The 25051-nt window shown below is 34.5% G+C and overlaps 1 protein-coding gene across 1 annotated transcript; it reads right to left on the bottom strand.

The window, feature by feature from the left end:
* Window positions 1-8795: 8795 nt before the first annotated feature.
* Window positions 8796-24717, bottom strand: stim2a (tromal interaction molecule 2a). Its single transcript, XM_073842859.1, has 12 exons — window positions 24203-24717; window positions 23917-24047; window positions 21334-21448; window positions 21120-21231; window positions 19188-19303; window positions 18538-18715; window positions 18184-18361; window positions 17940-18101; window positions 16357-16457; window positions 15984-16222; window positions 14936-15119; window positions 8796-14546 (listed from the first exon to the last, which is right to left on the bottom strand). The coding sequence occupies exons 1-12, from the start codon at window positions 24318-24320 to the stop codon at window positions 13202-13204; spliced, it is 2979 nt and encodes a 992-aa protein (XP_073698960.1). The 5' UTR covers window positions 24321-24717; the 3' UTR covers window positions 8796-13201.
* Window positions 24718-25051: the final 334 nt, after the last annotated feature.

The raw sequence follows: 25051 nt of genomic DNA on the forward strand, positions 1-25051 counted from the left end.
TCTTTTGGACATCGCTGTAGAGAATGCGTTCATTTTGCATGAACAAGTGGCTGAGAGAAACAAACAAAAACCTCTGACACGGAAAACATTCCTCGAGACGCTTGTTTTACAGCTTACAGAAATGGATGCTGAGAACAGTTCTGAATCTCCACCAGATTTCTTGGCTCATCCTGCGGTTCCAGTCTCGCCTTCTCTTTCCACTCCTATCTCCTATGCTCCTCCCACACCTCCCAAATCATCACTTCCTGATGGATCCCACAGGCCCAAGCACTTAGTGCCGGACAGTACTGTTGGTAGGCGCAAATGCAAGCTCTGCCGACTGAAAACTCCAGTCATGTGTGTGACTTGTGACGTCCCATTGTGCTTTCTACCCAAGCGTGACTGTTTTAATGAGTGGCATGAAACCAAGTTTTTTGATTCATGATGGTATTGAATTTGAACAGATGTTTTTCTTCTACTTTATTTCCAGACACTTGTTTGGATTTTCAAATAAAGGTTTTGTTCTAAAATAGAAATAAATATGGGTATTTCAAATATCATCTACTTTCACAAAAGTTTGGGCTTCATCAAGTGTTTTTGATGTTTATGAAAGAAGTTTCTTATACTCACTGAGGCTGCATTTATTTGATTAAATTCGATTTTACAATTGAACATAGTTTTTATTAATATACAGTTTAGGTCAAAAGTTCACATACACCTTGCAGAATCTGCAAAATGTTCATTATTTTACAAAAATAAGAGAGATCATACAAAATGCATATTATTTTATTTAGTACTGACCTAAATAAGATATTTCACATAAAAGACGTTTACATATAGTCCATCATAGAATATAATAGTTGAATTTATCAAAATGACCCTGTTCAAAAATTTACATATACGCTTTATTCTTAATACTGTGTTGCTACCTGAATGATCCACAGCTGTTTTTTGTTTAGTGATGGTTTTTCATGAGTCCCTTGTTTGTCCTGAACAGTTAAACTGCCTGTTGCTCTTCAAAAAAAAAAAATTTATGTCCCACAAATTCTTTGGTTTTTCAGCATTTTTCTGTATTTGAACCCTTTCCAACAATGACTGTATGATTTTTAGAACCACCTTTTCACACTGGGGACAACTGAAGGGCTTATTTTGCCTAAATATCATTTTTTTTTTTTTTTTCATTTAGTACTGCCCTTCAGAAGCTACAGAAGATACATACATGTTTCCCAGAACAGCATAAGAACGGGAACAGACGTGAAGGTACAGCGGGCAGACAAACAAGAGACTATAAACAACTATCCATAAATAAATAAATAAAAAACAGCTCATTCAGGTAACACAGTATTAAGAATCAAGTCTATGTAAACTTTTGAACAGGGTAATTTTTATAAATTCAACTATTATTTTCTCTTGTGGACTACATGTAAATGTCTTTTTTGTGAAATATCTTATGGAAAATAACTTGCATTTTCTTATTTTAGTAACATAATTCACATTTTGCAGATTCTGCAAGGTGTATGTAAACTTTTGACCTCAACTGTATTTTCAAATATATTTTATTCCTCTAATGAAAAAACTGACTTTCAAGCAGCCATTACTCCAGTTCTCAGCATTGCATAATCATTCTCATTTAATAAGTAGCATACAGGCACATTTAACTGGTTGTTTTTATTTTTGGCAGACTAGATTTCACATTTGTTAAATGACACATTTGTGTGACCCCCAATCTGTTACATGCTCATATGGAAAACTTTCTGGTTTCCTTCCTAACTGAGAATGAAAGACCGTTCTGCTGTAATTAGTCAAAACTGAGAATGTCAACATGCAGAGATGTCTAAACAGTGGCCTTTCAACTGAACTCGAAAAACATCACACTCAAACATATAAAAATAAAACTTTATAAATATATAGTTTTAGATCTACTTCTATATATTAAATCACTTTGTTTTATGTGTTTTTTCTATTACAGCCCTGTATATGTGTGGGCAGAGATGTGTCGATTTGTATTATAATGGTGCTCCACTGTAAAAACAAGAAAATATTCAAAATAACAATTTGCAGTCCATAAGTATACACTTTTTAATTATAAAAATAATCATGATTGCAGTTTCATAAAAAAAAAAAAAAAAAAAAAAACAGGAACGTTCTGACGATTATTTTACATAACAGTGATCTTTACATAACAGTGATCTTAACACTAATGTGAATACCCTGTTAAAAAACAGCTAAGGACCAGCTTAAACCAGCATCCCAGCATCAAAACCTACCTAACCATCATATGCTGTTAGGAGAGTACACAATGGCTACATTTTCACAGTCAAGACTGTTATACATATTTAGGTGATGTAACAGTTAAAGATAAAAAATGTATGTAAAATGTATTGCATCTTTCAGAATTAGGGCTTTTCGCCTTGCGCTTAACCCCGGGTGTAGGCATTTTAAAAGTTTAAAACCAGGTCAATGAAGAGGTTAAAAAAAAGAGACGTTTCATTCTTACCTTTATAGTCTGAAAAGTCCATTCAGGAAAAGCTTTTCCCATCAATGTCCCCAACACCACAAATATGCAAAAAAAGACCGCAACAGAGGGATATACTGTGTAAAACTACGGCAAGCCGTTTTAGCCTAAAATATACTAAGCGTTACTCATCGTAATTGCATTTTTACTAGTAACAATTCAATTAGAGAGCTCTATAATTAATTTTTTACTAGTAACAATGCCAATTGGAGCGCTCTCTTATTGAATTCTTACTAGTAACAATTATAATTAGAGCGCTCTCTAATTCAATTATTACTAGTAAAAATGCAATTACAGAGCACTACAATTCATTTTTTACTTGTAAAGAACCACATTAAAGATATGTTTAATTGCAGAGCTCTGTAATTGAATTAAAGAGATCTCTAATTCAGTTCCTACTAGTAACAATTGAATTAGAGAGCTCTCTAAATGGAATTGCTACTAGTAAAAACTGAATTAGAAAGCTCTCTGATTGGAATTTCTACTAGTAAAAATTGATTTAGAGAGCTCTCTAATTGGAACTGTTACTAGTAATAACTAGTAATAATAACTTATATTTCTGACTGTTTATCAAGATACATTCCTAACCGAATGCTACGTTCCTCTAGTGCTGGACTTTTAACATATTACACAGTAAATCTGAAGCGATCTGGCGGTACTTCTTTTATTTTTATTTTATTTTTAATACTTAGATTGGTTATACTCTTTTCTTACTTTATGTAATTGTTTATTTTATATATATTTTTAATTTGCTTATATTTGTTAAGTTTAAAGTTTTAATTATTCTACATTGATGTTTTTATGTTTGTTTCATGCCTCGTTCTCGTTTATTTAGATCTCCATTAGCTGTTAAAAACAGCTAGTCTTCCTGGAGTCTATACAACATGCTGCTACAATACATTCACATAATTTTCCAATGATCACCAATGATCACACTAATAAAGTATAAAACAAATACACAAAAACAACCCAGCAACCAAACAAAACAAACAGAAACAAACACCGACCTAGTTTATAATCACATTATTTCCAAAATAAATCGGCAAACTCTATAGATTACATTGACAGTTGTTTATAAAAAAAAAAAAAAATAATAATAATATACAGTATAAATCATAAAATGATTAATGTTTAATGCCTGTGAAGTACTTTGAGTTGCATTTATGTATGAAAAGTGCTATACAAATAAAATTATTATTATTATTATTATTAATTAAATTGTAGAGCTCTGTAATTAAAAATTGATGAAGTCAATGGAGACATATGACTAGTAAAAATTCATTTGTAGAGTTCTCTAATTGAAATTGTTTCTAGTAGGAATTGAATTAGAGAGCACTGTAATTGTAACTAGTAAAAATTTATTTAAAGAGCTTTCTAATTGCCATTGTTACTAGTAGGAATTGGGTTATAGAGCTCTCTAATTGAATTGTTACTTGTAAAAATGCTTTTACAACGAGTAATGCTTAATATATTTTAGGCTAAAATGGCTTGCCATATGAAACATGAGTTTCTGAATACACAGGATTTATCAACTCCGGGTTTATTATGAACAGTCTGAAATATGCTCTGCGTCTACCAGCAGTTTCGAATGACCGAGGGTTACCAAGAGTTCCAGAATCATCTTCTTTAGCCTATGTTCTTTTTATTTTGACCTCAGTGTAAGTACAAAAGTCTGAATTCGGGACGGTCTTTTTCTTCAGCATGGAAAGTGTGTTCAGTGATGCGTAGCACACTTCATCTTCACTCTGTGGGAAAATAAAACTTTTTATGTAGGCTACTTAATATCAACAAATTAACATAGGCTAGGCCTACTGCGTTGTCAGGATGTACATATGTAATGCAGTACCTCATAATGTCTGTTCTCAGTCTGTGTTGCTGCAGAAACTGGAAATTGAAATTAAAATAACTATTCAAAATGTAAATCAAATATTGCAATATCAGAATAATCATCTAGTGTCTGGCACGCCATGACTCTGTCTCTGGTGAAGTAATTAAGTTGAGGAGTGAATGATCACCTGTAGTTTTCCTCTGACAGAGGCAGAACGCACAGATGGAGAAGAGGAGAACACACACTGGACACACACTGAACAGCAGCTTCCAGCAGAGGTCTGATACAGGAGGAGTGAAGGTGCTGTTGAACCTCTCTACATGTGGAGACACTGTCTCTAAAGAAACGTAAGTGAAAGTTACTGCACATTTTGTATTGATAATACACCGGGGCTAGACTGGTAACATTAAAGGCTGACTACACTGCATGCGACAAAGCGACCATTTCTATCTATCTATCTATCTATCTATCTACAGAGATGAAGAAATAATAAAGCCACTTGATTTGAAATTTTGCATATACAGGTGTGCCAAAAAATGTACATCTCAAGGGAAAGTCCATTAATTTCAATAATTGGTTTCAAAAAGTGAAACTTGTATGATATAGTATTTGTTCACTACACACAAAGTGAAATATTTCAAGCCTTTGTTATAAATTTTAATGATTATGGATTAAAGATGAAAAAAAAACAAATCCAGTATTTCACAAAATTAGAATATCATGACAAAGTTCAACACTGTAGGCTCCCTGTGTCCCAATCTAGTCAGCTAATTAACGCAAAACACCTGCAAAGACTTCCTCAGTCTTTAAATTGTCTCAGTCTGGCTTAGTAGGCATCAGAATCATGGGGAATACTGCTGACTTGACGGTTGTGCAGAAGACCATCATTGACAGGAGGAAAAGTCTCAAAAAGGCAATTGCAATAGAAGCTGGATGCTCACAGAGCGCAGTATCGAAGTATATTAACAGAGTGTTAAGAGAAAGGGAAAAATGTGGCTGGAAAAGGTGCACAAGTGACAGGGATGACCGTAACCTTGAGAAGATTGTCAAGCAAGGGCGGTTCATAAATCTGGGGGAGCTTCATAAGGAGTGGACTGAGGCTGGTGTCAGTGCATCAAGAACCGTCACATACAGAAGTCTGCATGACATGGGCTACAGCTGGAGAATTCCATGCGTCAAGCCACTCCTGAACCAAAAACAACATCAGAAGCAACTGTGCTGGGCTAAGGAGAAAAAGTACTGGTCTGTTGCCCAGTGGTCCCAAATCCTGTTTTCAGATGAAAGCAAATGTTGCATTTCATTTGGAAATCAAATTTGCAATTCTGGAGGAAGACCGGAGAGGCACAAAAGTCAAGCTGTTTAAAGTTCAGTGTGAAGTTTTCAGTCAGTGATGGTTTGGGGAGCCATGTCATCTGCTGGTGTGGGTTCATTCTCTTTTATCAAGTCCACAGTCAACGTAGGCGTCTACCAGGAAATTTTAGAGCACTTCATGCTTCCTGCTGCCAACAAGCTTTTTGGAGATGGTGATTTTATTTTCCTGCAGGATTTGGCACCTGCCCATAAAGCCAAAACTACCAGTACCTGGTTTAATAGCCATGGAATAACTGTACTTGATTGGCCGGCAAACTAGCCTGACTAAAACCCCATTGAAAATCTATGGGGTATTGTCAAGAGAAAGATGAGGCAACTTGGGCCACCAACTTGGGCTACCATAACACCTCAACTTGTCAAAGGCTGATCGCCTCCATGCCACACCGCCTTGATGCTGGAATTAGTGCAAAAGGAGGCCCAACTGAGGACATAATACAGTACATTAACACACTTTTCAGAAGGCCAACATGTGTTTAAGATCCTTTTTTTTATTGGTCACATGAAATATTCTAATTTTGTGAAATACTGGATTTGGTTTTTATTTGTCTTCAATCCATAATCATCAAAATTTAAACAAATAAAGGCTTGAAATATTTCACTTTGTGTGTAGTGAAATAATAAAACATAAGATCCACTATTTGAAACAAATTATTGAAATAAATGGACTTTACCTCGATATTCAAATTTTTTGGCACATACCTGTGTATACACTACCAGTTTTTTTAACATTAAGATTTTTAATGTTTTTAAAGAAGTCTCTTGTACTTAATAAGCCTGCATATTTTTTACTATTTAAAATAACTGTTTTTTTAATGTAATGTATTCAAAGCTGAATTTTTAGCATCATTACTTCAGTCACATAATCCCTCAGAAATCATTCCAATAAGCTGATTTGCTGCCCAACAAACATGTATTATGTTTAAAAAGGTGGAGCATATTCTTTCACGGGTTTCTTTGATGAATAGAAAGTTTGGAAGAATAGCAATTATCTGAAATAGATAACATTATGCATGTCTTTATCATAACTTTTGATCACTTTAAAGCATCTTTGCTGAATAAAATTCATTCATTTCTATAATAAAAAAATATATATACTGACTATTTGAGCTTATTTGAATGCTATAGTGTATAATGTTACAAAAACCTTTTTTATTCAGATAAATGCTGATCCTTGGGTTCTTTCTATGTACCATATATCATGTGACACTAAAGACTAATGTTTTTTATTTTTATTTTCACTTTTTAAAAAGTATATTATTAGCATAACAATTTGACAGGGGTTTGTCAAATATTGCCACAGTTTCTTAAAATTTAACTCAATGAAGTAACATATTCGTAGAAATAATTTCTTACCCAAGACAGATAGTCGAGTACTTCTATTTCCATACTGGTACCCCGAGCTTCTGATGCTGTTTACATCACGTACTTCTCTTTTATTTATTGCACAGTAATACAGTCCCTCATCAAAGACACTGACGTTTGTAATATGTAGATCATAGGAATTACTGGAGCTGTTGGATACAAAACTGAAACGTGGAAATATTCCCATGAACAGATCATTAGCCTCTATTAACAGAGATGGTTGATGCTTATGTGAGCAGTTTCTCCACCAAACAATGTGTGATCCAAATGGAATGTTACAGTCACAGTAGAGAGTGATGCTGTCTCCTGCTTTAACTCTCATGTCCACTTCTGTCCCAAACACTCTCTGCTGTTCACAGAACAAAACACCTGCAAAAGCAAATACAAGTTCAAATATGTGAAATAATGACTGTCAATCAAATCAAAAGAATGCAACAATAAAGACAAAATGGACTTACCTACAAGTGTGATGACAATAACTATTGCTCGCTCCATCTCAGTGACTTATAAGAAAAGAAAAGCAAAGGGTCTTAAATGTAAATGTCATCTGACTGTGGTGGGAGGGATGTCTGACAAAGGGCTTAAGAGGTTGGGGATTTTTTCTTCTTCTTTTACTTAGATTAGGTGTTTTGTTCAATTCATTAGTATTTTAATTAGAATACATTATTGTCAACGTTTGATTTAGTAAAGCTCTGAAAGTAAAATACAAAGAAATGTCAAAAAATACATTTTCATTCTAATATAAAGTGATTTTTAAAATGTACCAAATGTTTTATTGTTGTCAGCATATCAGGGTTATTTGTGCCAATCAGTTCATGTTAAACCTAAGCTGAATTGAAATGCTGTAACTAGCCACATGTTGAGATTTAACTGTCTTTGTAAAAGCCCTTTGATTTTCAGAGGTAACATTTAAGAAGGCCATAACAGGAAACCTAATGTCACATCCTGTTATACAAATCACTTCTAAAGTTCTGTCAACTTCATTAATACCTCTTTCTTCAGTGAAATTCTAAATGTTTATTTTGACTTATGCCTAAATTTGCTATGTGTGCATGTTTTTTGAGTGTTTTTGTGATAATGTTTTTGCTTGTGATGTGTATTGCTCTGAAGCCTAATAAGATGTTCATACATTTCTGTAACCAAAACCTCAACCCACACATTTTTTCCATTTAGGTTTGTCATGTAAACTAAACAAGTACACACTGGTGCAGTGCGATCTGAAAGTTGTGGTTTTCCTGTTTCCTGCATCCTTTTGAATTTTTCGTTTAAAAAAACAGTATATGCAAATGAAAAATTAACCTCAAATATGCAATTGATTAGTTTTGTTATAAACTAATGAAGTCAATACAGCTATACTGTATATTAACACACACAGTTCAATTTAAACAGACAAATGCTCAAAAAATAGCATCAGCAATCAGTAACAACCACTGGAAACAACTGTGGTTAAAAACGTCAAAGAATGATTTGACACTTCACAAGAACCCCCTAAACAGCATCAAATCATCAAAGATTCTGGAAAACACCCTTTTTTTGGTAGATCAAACATTTCTAAAATTGGTAAGAAAAATGCAGACTCAAACTAGGGAGTTTCATGACACTTTAAATAACCAATGCTACCAGCCAACAAAGTGGTTTCTCATTGAAAATAATAACAACCAAAATATAAAACATATAAGTCGGATGCATTGTAACTACATTGTATCTTTAGAAACAAAAATAGGCTTACATGTTTGTTTGTAAATATCTTGTTTATTTGCTATTGCTTCAGAACATATGTCAGATCATTTTCAATGTCAGTCTTTATCTAAAATATTCACAGGCATCATGCAAAGTTTGGCAAATCCAGACACTAATTGTGGATATTTTCAAGGTGATAAAGATCTGTAAATCCATGACTGCTTGAATGTACATGTTCCAGCAATGTCAAACTATTTGATTAATGTAATAGCTGACCCCAAAATGAAAATTTTCTAAAAATGTACTTACCCTCAGGCATCCAAGAGGAGTTTGTTTCTTCATCGGAACAGATTTAGAGGAAATGTAGCATTACATCACTTGCTCACCAATGGATCCTCTGCAGTGAATGGCTGCCATCAGAATGAGTGCTCAAACAGCCGATAACATCACAATTATCCATAAATAATCCGAATGACTCCAGTCCATCAATTAACATCTTGTGAAGCAAACCCAGCAGGTACATATCATACGACGTTGATATTTGGTTAATTTTGGTTGTGACGTCAAATGACAAGTCAAGATCTAATGACAAACGTTAATTTGATGTCCAATATTGACGTCAGCTGATGCTGATATTTAGTTGTTTTTAGGTTGTGTTGCAAAGTATCCAAATTACAACATCAATCCAACATAATACTGATGTCAAACACTGATATTTAGTCATGAGGTATGGTGACCAAAACCCAACGTCTCCTAAACGTCATAATGGTAACATTCTGATGTCAATTCAATTTTCATTTTCAACCAAAATGCAACGCCTGTCCAACATCAGAGGTTGATGTCAGTCTGACGTTGGGTTCTGAAGACAACCTGATTTTCATCTTCAACCAAACTACAATGTCTGTCCAACATCAGAGGTTGACGTCAATCTGATTTTAGGTTCTGGCGTCAATTCGATTTTCAATATTCAACCAAAATGCAACGTCTGTCCGACGTATCAGATTGATGTCAATCTGACGTTGGGATCTGGCATCAATTCGTTTTTTATTTTCAACCAAAATGCAACGTCTGTCCAACATCTCAGATCAACATCAATCTGATGTTGGGTTCTGATGTCAATTCGATTTTCAATTTCAACCAAAATGCCACGTCAGTCTGACGTCTCAGATTAACATGAATCTAATGTTGGGTTCTGATGTCAATTTGTCTTTCCGACATTGGGGTCTATCGTATATCTGGGGCCTCATTTATAAAACTTTCTTACGCACTGATTTGATCTTAGAGTGTTTGTACGATCAAATCCACGTCAAAGTACAGATTTATAAAAACCGTCTTTGACGTGGAAAAGTACTTATCTCCACGTCAGATTCCAGCTTGGCGTACAACCGTTTCCTTGTGGTAATGCCTGGTATTGCAGATAGTTCAGCCTCACTATAATTTGATTTCTTGCGCTTCTTTTTGCTTGCCATTGTCACAGAGTTTTTGCTTTAGGAATGAGCTCATTTTATATGTTAATTAATTAAGCAGGGGCGTTTCGACGGTGGAACATTCAGCTGCACACAATTCCACGATCATTTGTGATTTATAACCGAATGACTGGCGCACGCATGGATTTCGTGTGTACGTTCGTTTCTCTGAATCGCTCTTACGATCAAATCAGAAAAGTTCTTAGATAAAATCAAGGATGGTTTCTACGCAAGTCTTTATAAATGAGGCCCCTGATGTTATACTGACGTCCAGTGCTTGCTGGGTCTGTAATAAACAAATGCATCATGAAGACGTTATAACTCAACTAGTCGTCTATCCATAATATTTCTCCAGTGAAGAAGTCATCTTTTCGTAATCAAGAGAGAAATATGTTTATAAGTGAAAACAATCCTAAACAGTTCTAAACAAATATGTTGGTAGGATTTGGTCTCAGAGGACAACACCAAAGCGACAGCTTAAAGTTAAAATGCCTTGATGGATTTGTTTCTTATAAGTGCTTCACTGCAGAAGATCCACTGGTGAGCAGGTGATATAATGCTACATTTCTCCAAATCTTTTCCGATGAAGAAACAGACTCATCTACATCTTGGATGGCCTGGGAGTAAGTAAATATTTAGCAAATTTTTAGTTCTTTAATGTACATTTTTAATCTGATTATATATTTTCACAACATCATACAGAATGGAAAAGGGCGGGATCCCACAAAATATCTTAAATGGCATTAAGATGAATGTCATTTCAAGAAGAATATTTCTCTATTCAAATTGAGAGAATTGCATACTGAAAAAATGTTGCCCCAAGTGCTGTACAATAAAATCAGCCAGACACCAAGGTAATACATATACCAGTCATAAAATGTGTGTACGGTCAAGGTCAAAAACTTCTGTAAAGGTTGTAAACTATGTTTTGGAAAATAAATGTCAGTCTTTGATGCCAAATATAACATATGTGACCCTGGACAACAAAACCAGTCATAAGCGTCAGTTTTTTAAAATGTAGATTTATATATAATATGTGACCCTGGACCACAAAACCAGTCTTAAGTCGCTGGGGTATATTTGTAGCAATAGCCAAAAATACATAGTATGGGTCAAAATGATTGATTTTTCTTTTATGCCAAAAATCATTAGGAAATTAAGTAAAGATCATGTTCCATGAAGATGTTTTGTAAAATTCCTACTGTAAACATATCAAAATGTAATTTTTGATTAGTAATATGCATTGTTAAGTACTTAATTTGGAGAACTTTAAAGGTGATTTTCTCAGTATTTTGATTTTTTTGCACCCTCAGATTCCAGATTTTCAAATAGATGTATCTCGGCCAAATACTGTCCTATCCTAACAAACCATACATCAATAGAAAGCTTGTTTATTGAGCTTTCATATGATACATCTCAGTTTTGTAAAATTTAACCTTATGACTGGTTTTGTGGTGCAGGGTCACATATATTGAATATTTAATGTCATGAATATTTTATTCATGAATAAATAAGCTTTTTATTTATTTGTGGTTTGTTAGGATAGGACAATATTTGGCCGTGATACATCTACAGTAGTCAACATTTGAAGTGGATCAAAAAAGTTCATCAAAGTTGTCCTAAGCCAAGAATGGCTATTGTTTTGGTTTTAGGACAACTTTGATGAAAGGTTTTGATCCACTTCAAATGTTGACTACTATATTTGAAAATCTGGAATCTGTGGATGCAAAAACATCAAAATATTGAGAAAATCGACCTTTAAAGTTGTCTAAATGAAGTTCTTAGCAATGAATATTTTTAATCAAAAATTTAGTTTAATTTCAAAAGAAATGTACACTATATTTTCATAGAACATGATCTTTACTATCCTAAAGATTTTTGGAATAAAAGAACAATACAATGCATTTTTGGTTATTGCTACAAATATACCTGTCACAGTTCTGTCTGTTTGTCTACTTGGTTTCTCCCTTTGTCTCCCCCCGTCGATCTGTCTGCTTTGGTTTTGCCCTCGTTTGTCCTGATCCCCGTCACCTGTTTCATGATTAGTTTTTCTTTATAAGTCTGTCTTTGAGTTCTTTACACTGTCGGCCTTTATTTGATGTTATTCGTTACGTGTGTGGATGTTCCTGTCTGTTTCTTGAAGAATATATTAAATATAGTGTTTATTGTTTCTCGTCTCGTCCGTCCAGCACGAGCACGTCATACCATAACAACACCCATGCTACTTAAGACTGTTTTTTTTTTTTTTTGGTCTAGGGTCACATATAATTAAATAGAAATATCATCTTTCTTTATTAAACTGCAGCTATTAAACTTTGAAAGATATGAAAGTAAAAATAAAAAATAATCCTTATTTAATCATTTATTTAATTATTTAAAACTTGTAAATAAATATGTAAATAAATATATTATATAGCACTTAATTACAGCTTCATTTAAATCAAATCAAAATACATTTATTAATAGGCTCATTTTTTAATATTAATTAAATATTAATATTGCTAGTCATGAAGTAAATATAGTATATTAGTTAACCTTCGGTAATTACTTTGTTTTCTTATCTTGCCTGAATTTTAATGACATTTTGTAAAAACCAGAAAGTAAACCAAATTAATAAAGTAAAGCACGTTGCGATTGTCTTCAATGCTACAATGATCTGTTAATATGCAAAAGTCTCATTACATCAGAGCAGAAAGCACACGACCATTTCTGCACAAATTATTTCAAATGATGAACACATCCACAATAAAGAAAGAAAAATGTGCAATTAATATCTCATTCAACAGCTTCACTGGACAGAACATCTTACGCCAAACAGTAGCTCTGAATCCAACTTGGAAAAGTGAAGCTCTGCTCCTTTGTTTCACAAGTTTGCATCCATTTAGCTGAGGCTCTAAGAAAAACCTTGGGCACTCCTTTTACGTTTTAGTTTACAAGCCAGCTTTCCAAGAAGAGACTTTGGCCTTTAAAAGTGTCTGAATTCCGACTTCTTGTTGACCTTTATGAGTTTTTATCTTTTTCTTTTTCCTTTTCCTTTTTCTTTTTGAATATATTCTTGAGCTTTGAAGATTTCTTGCTCTTGTCCTTACCGCTAGATTCTGAAGTAGACAAATTTGCTGATTGTCCTTCATTTCCAAAAAGGCTTTGGGATAAGGAAGACACTGAAGCCGCGTGACTGAGATCCCCAGGACTGGACATAAGAGGGTTCTCATATGACTTTTCTAGAATGCCATCATACACTAATGTACTGAGCGAGTCTGAGGCTGATTTCCAGAGCTTTAGGGAACCAACGGTGAGGTCAGGAGGGCCAAACTGTCCTGGGTTTGCAACTAGAAACTCCTCCTGCGATATCTTGCGCCTTGGAGCCTCCAGAGATAGACCCACAATCTCTCTCTGCATTTTTCCAGTGGGAGTTTCCACAGAGCGTTGTATCCGTTGTGTCTCCATTGCGACTTCTTGCTCATCTCGAGAGATTTTTTTGGAGGGAATTTCCATGCGGATATCCCTGTTCTCTTTAAAGGACTTGCTTCTCTCAAATTCCTCTTTCAGTATGTTCCTTGAAGCAGTATCCATGGAAATGTCTCTCATTTTTAGTCTTTCAAAATCCGTGGGCACATCAAATTCATCTTGTGCCATCATTCGTGAAGGGATGTCTCTGGATGAATCTGTTTTGCCTAACGTCTTAAATTTTTTAGAGCTTTCCACTGAACTATCAAAGGTTGCATCAAAGGAGTTTTCCCTAAACACTTTTCCCCGCTGGATAGTAGTTGGAAAATCCAGGTTTTCTTTGTGTTTAATGGAAGTGTTCATTACTGCATCTGAATATCTACTTCCACTTGTGGTATTTATATCAAATTCTGCTTTTGGTATCACTCTAGAAATACTGTCCATATGATCTTTTCTCTCTCTGAGTGATCGTTGTCTCTGACTATCCATGCTGATCGCTGCTGGAGAAATCTTTTCTGTATAGTACCTCATTGTGGAATCTAAAGATAGATCCCTGGGTAACTTCCTTAAATCTATGCTGGTCTCTGTTTCTCCTCTACTCAGTTGTTTGGGAGGGTCCATTAAGGCCTCTAGTTCATCTCTAGATGTCTTTCTTGATGGAGTATTAATGTCCAGTTCGTCTCGTGAAACTTTTCTTGAGGCATTCACCATCAAAGATTCGTCCATCTCCTCCTCTGAGATTTTGCGTGAGGGACTGTCTTCTTCATCCAGGGAGATCTTTCGGGGCATTTTATCAGAGAAAATATACTTTCTCCGAGGAGGGACATCAAGGGTGCTGTACATTCTGCTGATGGATGACCCAATAGAATCTGTATCTGAAGATGTTTCCATAGACTCCCTGTCAGAGAGAGGAACACTCAGGAAATGTTCAACCAAAAAAGATATTCATAAACTAACATTATCCTGGATTAATAAATTTTTAAAGGGGACATCGGATGTTCATTTTCCACAAGTTGGTATGATTCTTTAGGGTCTTCATGAAATGTCTGCAACACACTTTGGTTAAAAGTCATCAACGGTCATGTAAAACAACACCCTTTTTACCTTTTCAAAAATAGCTTTGTTCTCAGCAACCTGTTTCTCTGCATATCTTTTTAAATTATAAGACATTTATATGGAAACACCATTTAAAAGTGAATTTTGCATCCAATGTCCCCTATATGAATCTTTGAGCTGCTCTTTTCTATGCAGTTTAAAAACATAAGCCAAAATGCCTGGATGACATACTGTTTTACAAGAGGGGAGAATTTGATATGCTCTTCTTCTTCATCTCCATATCGGCGTAGTGGAGATCGTATGGGAATCAGTAGGTCTGGGTCAGGAGATACGATGACTGGTGATGGCACAATATGCCCAGATCGGCGAGAGCGAACCAGAGACCGTGGAGAACACTTCAGAGGTGCAACTGTGACTGAAAAGTAAAGCATGAATAATCAAGCATAAATCGAAAGCTATTTTTGATTACAATGAATAAAATGTCCTGATTGATATTACATTTTGATATCAGATTAACTGGCACAATAATCTCACTTTGTTTAATGTACAGTGGTGGCCAAAATTATTAGAACACTAGTATTTTCACCAGCTTAAAAATGATTTTAAGTCAGCTATTTCTACCTTTTGCTGTAGTGTGTCAGTAGGAAATATCAGTTTACATTTCCAAACATTCATTTTGCCATTGTTGTAATAATCCAGTCAGATTTTTGTTTGCACAAGGAGTCTGACAACAGCCAGTGCTCCACACAAAGATCTGATCTCATCATCATCTGTCTGGAATGACATGAAGAAACTGAACAAACTGAGACAGAATAAATTCAGAAGAACTGTGGCAATGTCCACAAGATGCTTCATGAAACCTACAAAGCTACAGTACTGTTACAAGTTTTAGGCACTTGTGTAAAAATGCTGTAAAATTAGGATGCTGTCAAAAATAGATTGTCTTTATCAATTTACTTTTATTAACTAAATTAAATCAACATTTGGTGTGACCATCCTTTACGTTTAAAGCAGCTTTTGTCCTAGGTGCACTTGCACATAGTTTTTAGGTAGGTCTCTTGAAGCATTTTGGAGACGTTGCCACAGTTCTTCTGGATTTAGTCTGTTTCAATTTGTTCTGTTTCTTCATGCCATTCCAGACAGACTGGACACACTACAGCAAAAGATAGAAATAACTGACTTAAAACCATTTTTTTATCTGGTGAAAATACTAGTGTTCTAATCATTTTGGCCATCACTGTATATAAAAACAGAAGAAAGAACAAACCAAAGTACCAACCAGGAATCTGTGGTATAATTTGTGGCATTTCTTCCTCCATGTCCTCCACTGAAACAGGCACTTGATAGGACTGCATTGCAGCCCGGGGCATTAGCATCCAGTTGGGGTCTGGGTAGAGTGTAGCGGTGAGACTGGGTAGGCCTGCATTTTTCATCACAGGAAATCCACACAAGCCCTCAATCTGCTGCCACCGGTGCAGACGCTCCCGTAGGCAGGCAGTCACCTCTGCCAGTGCATTCCTTTAACAAAATACATATGCAGGTTACTGTAAGTGTACTCAAGATTTGTATATTGCCTTGAAATTTAAAATTTAGCATTGATACATTTTGAAAAATTTTCCTTTTTTCTTGCATTATTTATGTAGAGTAATTACTTGGCCTCCAGAATTCTCTGATCCACTTGATCCAATGAGGAGCTATGTGCAACATGTAGCGTACCCAACACAGAACTCCTTTTTTTCTTGATTTTCTCAGCCTGTGCAAAAGTAAAAAGTGATTGAATAATTACAGATTGTAAATATTAAAGAATTAGCCCACTGCAAAATTAAAATTTCCTGGTAATTTACTCACCCCCATGTCATCCAAGATGTTCATGGCTTTCTTTCTTCAGTCCAAAGGAAATTAAGGTTTCTAAAGCAACCATTCCAGGATTTTCTCCATATAGTGGACTTCAATGGGGATCAACAGGTTGAAGGTCCATATTGCAGTTTCATGGCAGCTTCAAAGGGTTCTACACGATCCCAGCCAAGGAATAAGGATCTTATCTAGCAAAACAATCTAACATTTTCAAAAAAAAAAAATTTATACTAACATTTTTATACTTTTTAACCACAAATGCTTGTCTTGCACTAGCTGTGCATCCACGACTTCATGCATTACATAGTCACTAGGGATGCACCGAAATGAAAATTCTTGGCTGAAGCCGAACAAACTTAAATACTGGGTCGAAGGCCGATTACCGATTTTCCCCCATGTATTTTGCCAATTTTTTTCATCATTGCATAAATTAAATAGCCAAAATGTGCTTTTTAGTTTTGTCTTGCTTTAAAAAAAAAAAAAAAAAAAAAATTACAAAACAACAATTTAAAAATATTTACTTAACACTGAACTTTTTTAACATTCTAGTAGACATTATAGCCTACCAACAAACCACAATTTAACTTAAAATTAATAAGTTAGTAAAATAATACTCTTTTCCATTTTTAAGACCCCCTTCTTGAATCAGGCATGTGTTTTTTAATGTACAAATAAATACAGCCTTGCTGGGCAAAGAAGAATGTTATAGTAAATATATTAATATACAGTAGCTTTTAATAGAGAGTTATCATTATTTTTGTCTTTTTTATTTTATTTTACAGAACAACAGTAAAATGACAATACTAACATTTATGAATGTTGACTTTTATTTTAGCGGAAACCCGCAAAGTGAACGTGCAAAGAAAGTCTTTACAGTAAAAGGTAACACAATGATGTTGGACGATTTTAAAGTTGGAGGAGAAATAAGATGTCGTTTCTCGCTCTATCCTTTCTTTTTGTACCGAAGTACAGAGACGAATAGCTAACTACTTGTGACATTTCCAATGAGATTACATAATGTGTGAACTTGAAGATGAGCATTTGTGGTTAAAAAGTAGATACATTTTTATTTTTTTAGAAAATGGCCAATCGTTTCGCTAGACAAGACCCTTATTCCTCGCCGGGGATCATGTAAAGCCTCTTGAAGCTGCACTGAAACTGCAATTCGGACTTTCAACCTGCTGATCCCCAGTGAAGTCCTGGAACCTGCAATGTCTTCCTTAAAAACCTTAATTTCTTAAATTCTAATAAAATACATGAACATCTTGGATGACATAGGGGTGAGTAAATTTTCAGGAAATTTTTATTCTGGAAATGAACTCAAAAGGCTAAACAACTGAAACCTAAAATTTGATTTGAGATTCATTAATCACTAAAATACCTCATCTTTTGCTGTGGCGAGTTGTTGCTCTGCACTTTGCTTCTTGACATTGTAGTACTGGACCTCTACCTCATGGGTGAGCTGTAGCCACAGCTGCAAAGATTCAGGAAGTGACCAAAGGCACTGCATGTCTTTTTCGGCCCTCTTCAATGCATTACGCACCTGTAAAAGGAGCCCAGAGAACCATGGGATGTAGTGGAGTCTTGTTAGGAGATGTTTAACCCTGAGAAATGCAGATCTTTACCTGTTCAAGCTCTTCTTCTGCATAACGAAGACGGGTGAGTTCACTCACTGCTCCATCTCGGAGTCTGTGCAGGCGGTTGGCCTCTTCCTGAGCTCCCTCAATCTCATCCCTCATCTTTTCCTCTAGATTCTTCTTTTCTACCGTCACTGTGCGCTTCTCTTCCTGGGCCTTTTCCAACCTTCAAACACATTTTTAAAAAAAGACCGATATAAAACCAGTAAAACCACTACTGGATTCCTGAATTATGAAAAATTATGAATTGAGACTTGTTGAATCAAGTTTGAATCAAACAGGTTTATTTATTTTGGTGAATAACCGTATGATTTATTTTAGAAATCTAAAAGATGCACTCACTGTCCCTGTAAGTCCCTGAGGCTTTGTTCAGCGCTTTGCAAGCTTTCCAGGTCCTTCATCATCTTTGAAATATGTATCTTAGATGCTTTATTCTGTACTCGTGCAAACCAGCATCCACCGATCCCCATTACTACTGACACTATCAGAAGCAGGTCTTTCATCCAGTTGTGTGGGGGTCCTGGAGCAAAGGTACAGGGGGATATTAGTCAGACAGGCAATGAAACATTTTGTGATGACTGTGTGCTTATTGTGCATGCTGACAGTATATCTGCTGAATACATTTTACACTCTCAGAGATGCATTCTGCTGTGTGTTCTCAACAGTAGTGCATGGATATTTGATTTCGCATGCTTAAATGATACACATCAGTCAGAGCTATATTTAAGAATGACATTTGAAAAGCCAAGCCTGTTCGATCAGAATTCATTATACTGTTTCTTCAGTTCCAATCGAACATACAATGCGTACAATTTAATGGATGGAATCACTGCCACTGGACTGCACAAGTTGTTTAGTGCAGCCATTTGACTTCACAATTCATTTTCAAACGAGCTTATGTTGATCAGAGACTGAAATGTTCATATCCTGAGTCTATAACAGAGTTTGAAACATGGTCAAAATATGTCAATATATGTAAAGTGTATACATACGTGTAGGTGGGCCAAAAAGCACTACATCCAGGGCTTTGAGCTTGAGTTTTTGTTTGTGTTGCTGGTCCTGGATCTTCAGATATGTGCTCATAAATGATGGCTCATTGGAAGCAATCCTGTAAATACAAAGCAAGAAATTATTAGTTGTATCACTTAATCATTCAGATTAACTAAACACATTACCATTTTTGGGGTGAATACAATTTGATTTTAAAGATATTAATTCTTCTGTTCAGAAATTATGCAAAAAAGTAATCAAAGTACGGATTCCACAAAAATATGAAGCAGCAAAACTGTTTTTAACTTTGATAATTATTAGAAAATGTTTCTTGAATAGCACATCAAAATATTACAATAATTTCTCATACAGCACTGAAGAAAGAGTCATGTAGCACTGAAACTAGAGTAATCATGCTGAAAATTCAGGTTTGCCATCACAGGAATAAATTACATTTTAAAATATATTAAAATAGAAAACAGTTTTTTTTAATTATCTTAATGTTTAACTGTTTTTATGTATTTTTCAAAGGACGTGTCACATTTATTTAAAGCACCTACCTCATTTTACATTATAGCGTTTTCATTCTGTTCTCTGTGACTTCTAATGCTATTAAAAATAGCTATATAATAATATATTGGAACTATAATACCTAGCACTGTAAACTGATATGCCTATTAAGTGTTTAACCTTTGAGAATAGGTTTGATTTAGGGTAGAGACAGGATTAGAGGCTAAAAACGATATATATATATGTGACCCTGGACCACAAAACCAGTCTTAAGTAGCACAGGTATATTTGTAGCAATAGCCAAAAACACATTGTATGGGTTTTTCTTTTATGCCAAAAATCATTAGGTTTTTAAGTAAAGATCATGTTCCATGAAGATATTTTGTAAATTTCCTGCCGTAAATAATATGTGACCCTGGACCACAAATCCAGTCTTAAGTCGCTGGGGTATATTTGTAGCAATAGCCAAAAATACATTGTATGGGTCAAAATTATAGATTTTTCTTTTATGCCAAAAATCATTAGGAAATTAAGTAAAGATCATGTTCCATTAAGATTTTTTTGTAAAATTCCTACTATAAATATATCAAAATGTAATTTTTGATTAGTAATATGCATTGTTAAGAACTTAATTTGGAGAACTTTAAAGGTGATTTTCTCAGTATTTTGATTTTTTTGCACCCTCAGATTCCAGATTTTCAAATAGATGTATCTCGGCCAAATATTGTCCTATCCTAACAAACCATACATCAATAGAAAGCTTATTTATTGAGCTTTCATATGTTGTATACATCTCAATTTTGTAAAATTTTACCTTATGACTGGTTTTGTGGTCCAGGGTCACATATATCAAAACATTTTGATTAGTAATATTCAAGGCTATATTCAAGAATTTCTTTTGGACAACTTTAAAGGCGATTTTCTCAGTATTTAGATTTTTTTGCACCCTCAGATTTCAGATTTTCAAATAATTTTGTTTAGTATCTCGGCCAAATATTGTCATGGAAAGCTGTAGACATGTAATTTTTATGTAATTTATATTATTTACATAAATAGTATATAAAGGATTTGTAAGACTTTTTACATTTCTAAATCTGTGCACTTACATTTTAGATGATATAGAAACATCTATCCACCTTATTCTTTAACGTGGAAGTAAGCTTATGATGAGAAGAAAAACAACATGCAGTAACTGTAAAACCTGTGTGTTCATAAGTCAATTACATTAAAATAACATAGTAAGACACCAATTTGCAATATTAAGGAGCAAAACAAGCTGTTTTGTACAGCTAAAAACAGCTGGACGCGGATGAGACTGGAAGCCAGAAACATAAAATGTACAAATTGCACTTGGCAAAACTTTAGACAAATTTAAAATGATTCCAGGCTGAATTTTCATTTGGTTCAATCTTGATTTGTCTCACCTGGGCAAGGTGTTCCCACTGACACGCAGCTCTTTGAAACCCTTTTCATACTGAGGCAACTCAACAAACTCTCGTAGCCACCACAAGACATCCTCCTGAGTCCAGTTATGAACTGACAAGGTGAAAGAAAGCAGTGAAAAAGGCCAAAGAAGGAAAGAAAGTCACTATTTTACATTGGGAACACGGCAAGACTCAATCATGGAGACCATCTTACCCTCAGAAGATTTCCAGGCCTTCCAAAGCTCCTCCAAAGTAATATGCTGGTCCTCCTGATGGAGTTTACTGTGCTTGTTTGCCTGTTGTTGCTGCTGCATATCCTCAATGATGAACTACAGTAAGAAACAGATGAAGAAATGCAGACGCAAGAGAAATTTAAATTAACTTAAAAAAAACAACCTACACAAATCCTACAAATGCAGTGACACTTGAAACAACAGCTGAGTAAACATTCAAGATCAAAAGAGCTCAAGTGTCTGCGTATGTGTTTTGCTATCTGTCTCTGCCGTAATCAGACGCACCACGTGATTCCAGGCTTCTTTGCTGCTTCGATCAACCTAAAACATATCTATAGCAACAAGGAAAAGTAACCCAATACTAGAGACTGACGTACTTCAGGACGCTACTTAGAAACTCATCCCACCCTGTTATGTTCTCCCACTGCCAAGCCTGAACAGTGTGTCTTAGGTGCTGGATGGAAACATGTGTTTCTAAATTGACCAACAGGCTCAGGAAAAGAACTCAAGGGTGCTCTGGCATAACACTTCAGCTCTTACACAAACATCACATAGACATACCAAAATGGTAAAGCTGAGCTTGTTAGTCTGAATGTGAATTTAGAAGTTTCACAACCTCAGATTAATATATTATTTTAATATATTATTTTTAACATTAATTATGTTTTTAACTGATTAGAAGTGGTTTATTTAGGGTAAGGTTGGGATTAGAGGCTCGAAATGATCTATAAACACTACCAGTCAAAATGATTTTTTATGTTTTTGGAAAGAAGTCTCTTTTGCTCACCAAGCCTGCATTTTCTCAATCCATTTAAAATATTTTTACAATTTAAAATAACCATTCTCTATTTGAATATATTTAATAAAAAAAAAAAATAAAAAAAAAGCTGAATTCATTATTCCAGTCACATGATCCTTCAGAAATCATTCAAAAATTCTGATTTGCTGCTCAAAAATGTTTTTATTATTATGTTGAAAATAGCTGAGTAATTTTTTTTAAGGTTTCTTTGATGAACAGGAAGGTCAGAAGAACAGCATTTATCTAAAGTAGAAATCTTTTGTGACATTATAAAATTCTTATAGTTTTGTTCTATTATAGTTTTATCATTTCTTATCAAAAAAAAAATTAGAATGATTTCTGAAGGGTCATGTGAAACTGATGCTGAAAATTTAGATTATATACACTACCGTTCAAAAGTTTGGGGTCAGTACATTTTTATTGTTTCTTTTTTTGTTTTTTAAAAAATTAATACTTTTATTCACCAAGGATGTATTAAGTTAATAATTAAAAGTTTATTAAAAGTTAATAATAATTTACATTGTTATAAAAAATATATATTTTGAATAAACACTGTACTTTTTAAACTTTTTATTCATAAAAGAATCCTGGAAAAAAAAATCACAGGTTCCAAAAAAATATTTAGCAGCACAACAGTTGATATTATCCAACATTGATCATTCTAATAATAAATCAACATATTAGAATGATTTCTGAAAGATCATGTGACACTTAAGACTGGAGTAACAGCTGATAAAAATTCAGTTTTTCATCACAGGAATAAATCCTATTTTAAAGTATGTTAAAATAAAAAAACATTATTTTATATTGTAAAAACATTTTGCAATATTACTGTTTTTTTTCTGTATTTTTAATCAAATAAATGCAGCCTTGATGAGCATAAGAGACTTCTTTAAAGACTATTACAAGTCTTACTGACCCCAAACTTTTAAAACGGTACTGCATGTATATTATTTATTTATTTATTTATTTTTAAGTAAAAATATTTCACAATATTACTGCTTTTGCTGTATTTTGGATCAATTAAATGCAGGCTTGGTGAGCAGAAGAGACTTATTTATGTACTTTATTTATATTTCTAATACATCTAAAACAAAAAGGATTTGAATAGTTTTTAATGGCTTTCTAGAGTTGTGCATTTACATTTTAGATGCTTTTGAAATGTCTATATTGTATGTTTCAATATTCACAGCAAATTCCAGGTCTGCTGCGTTTGTTTGCAGGGAACAATTAGGTCAAAATGTAGTGATTTATCAATTTGGCTACAATAATAATAATATCAAAATGACTAAATAAAAAAATAAGAAAACTTATTTTGTGTATTTTGTGTAATATTTCACTGTAAAATAATTAGGTATTTAAAAATTTTATTGCAACTGTAAAATTATAAAACTACTATTTAGCTGTCTTAATTTCCTCACACTTTGAAACATACACAGCATATTAGTTAATTAAATAGCAGCCTTTGTGATAATCGTACGGAGCCATATCACAATTTTGGTTTTATTTTGATTAATTGTGCAGCCCTACTTTTAAAGCTTTGAAAAGTTGGATAATTTTTGGCAGTTATTCTTAAGAAAAAGTTATGATCAGCTATACAATATTTAATCAGCTGTTTAAACTGCTCTTTTCTTATCCATTTGACTGCAAATTTCATGAAAGTGCATTGGCCAGGAGGTGTGGAAAGTAAACCCTGCAGGATTGACATTAGGGTGCGAGGAAACTTCTTTCTGATTGTTTGTGAACATCTGTGAATGTTAATTACCTCAACACTCTCTTCCACCTCAATGCCTCCATCCTGATCATCATCCATCTCTCTATGGATGTGCTGAAGAGCCTCCAAGCTGAAGCGGTCAGCCTCTGTCATACATGGAGGGCTCACTTGCCAACATGGATCTGTGATGAAAAGTGGACAGAAAAGTGTTCACTTTACCATTTCACTGCAAATTGCATGGATGTGCAGAATGCGCAGTAGCATTCTGAAGTTCAGTGAATATTAACATTTTATTTATTTTTTTTTTTTTTTTAGATATTTGGTCATGCACACGTGCCTGTTGAGGTCACAGTCGTGTCCTTGTACAGTCCAGGGTGCTGCGGTTCATGGCTGGAACAGACGCAGATGATGATCCCGCGCAGCATGAGCAATACGGCGAGACAGAACGTATGCATCGCAGGGTTCAAGTGCCGCTTACTGTCTATGATTTAAAAAACACATGTGCATCCAAATGCAACGTTATGTGATATTGACGCTATAAACAGCTCCAGCTCCAAGAAAAGCTCCGGTTAGAAAAGCAACAGTGTGTACATTTCACAAAAAAGTAAATCATAAAAAACTGTTCGAAATGTTTGTTTGCAACTCCAAAGTATAAATAACAGCGTTCAAAAAGGCAGACACATCCCAAAAGCAGTTTTCGGCTAAAAAAGCTTCCTTGTTACATTCCAAAGCAAAGGAAAAACGAAATAAACAGAATAATAAACATGACTTAAAAAACAAAGTTGGTTCCACTTTAAAACCACGAAGTCAAAAGCAAAAACACCATGTCAAAGAATAGAAATCCTTCTGAAAGCCGGGTTCCTTATGAACGAAGTCCCTTATGAAGAAGCGATAGTACTTCTCTTTAGGAACGTTTAGATAATGAGTACTTGAAAGTGTTCTAGTTGCTAAATGTCACCAAACTTTGCGAGCTCACATTTTGCGTACGTCTGCTCTTCTAATGCCAGTAGCTAAGTCACTAATCCTTAAACGGCGTCTGACTCATGAATATTAATTAGATGGCGTGGCGCTTGCCAAGTAAACTGATTTGCTGAGGTATGAATATTAATTAGTTTATGTGATTGGACGCTACAAGAACTTTAGAAGAAACGTCAGTAATGACCAATTAATATTAATCATATTATAA

This window comes from Garra rufa, chromosome 6 (genome assembly GCF_049309525.1).
Source record: "Garra rufa chromosome 6, GarRuf1.0, whole genome shotgun sequence".
Lineage (NCBI taxonomy): Eukaryota > Metazoa > Chordata > Actinopteri > Cypriniformes > Cyprinidae > Garra > Garra rufa.

Excerpts from the sequence above, each read along its gene's own strand:
- stim2a (XM_073842859.1), bottom strand. The coding sequence starts at position 24,320 with ATGCATACGTTCTGTCTCGCCGTATTGCTCATGCTGCGCGGGATCATC. Across the intron at positions 19,304-21,119 it reads AGTGGGAACACCTTGCCCAG|GATTGCTTCCAATGAGCCAT; the intron begins GTGAGACAAATC and ends TTGTATTTACAG. Across the intron at positions 16,458-17,939 it reads TCGCCACAGCAAAAGATGAG|GCTGAGAAAATCAAGAAAAA; the intron begins GTATTTTAGTGA and ends ACTTTTGCACAG.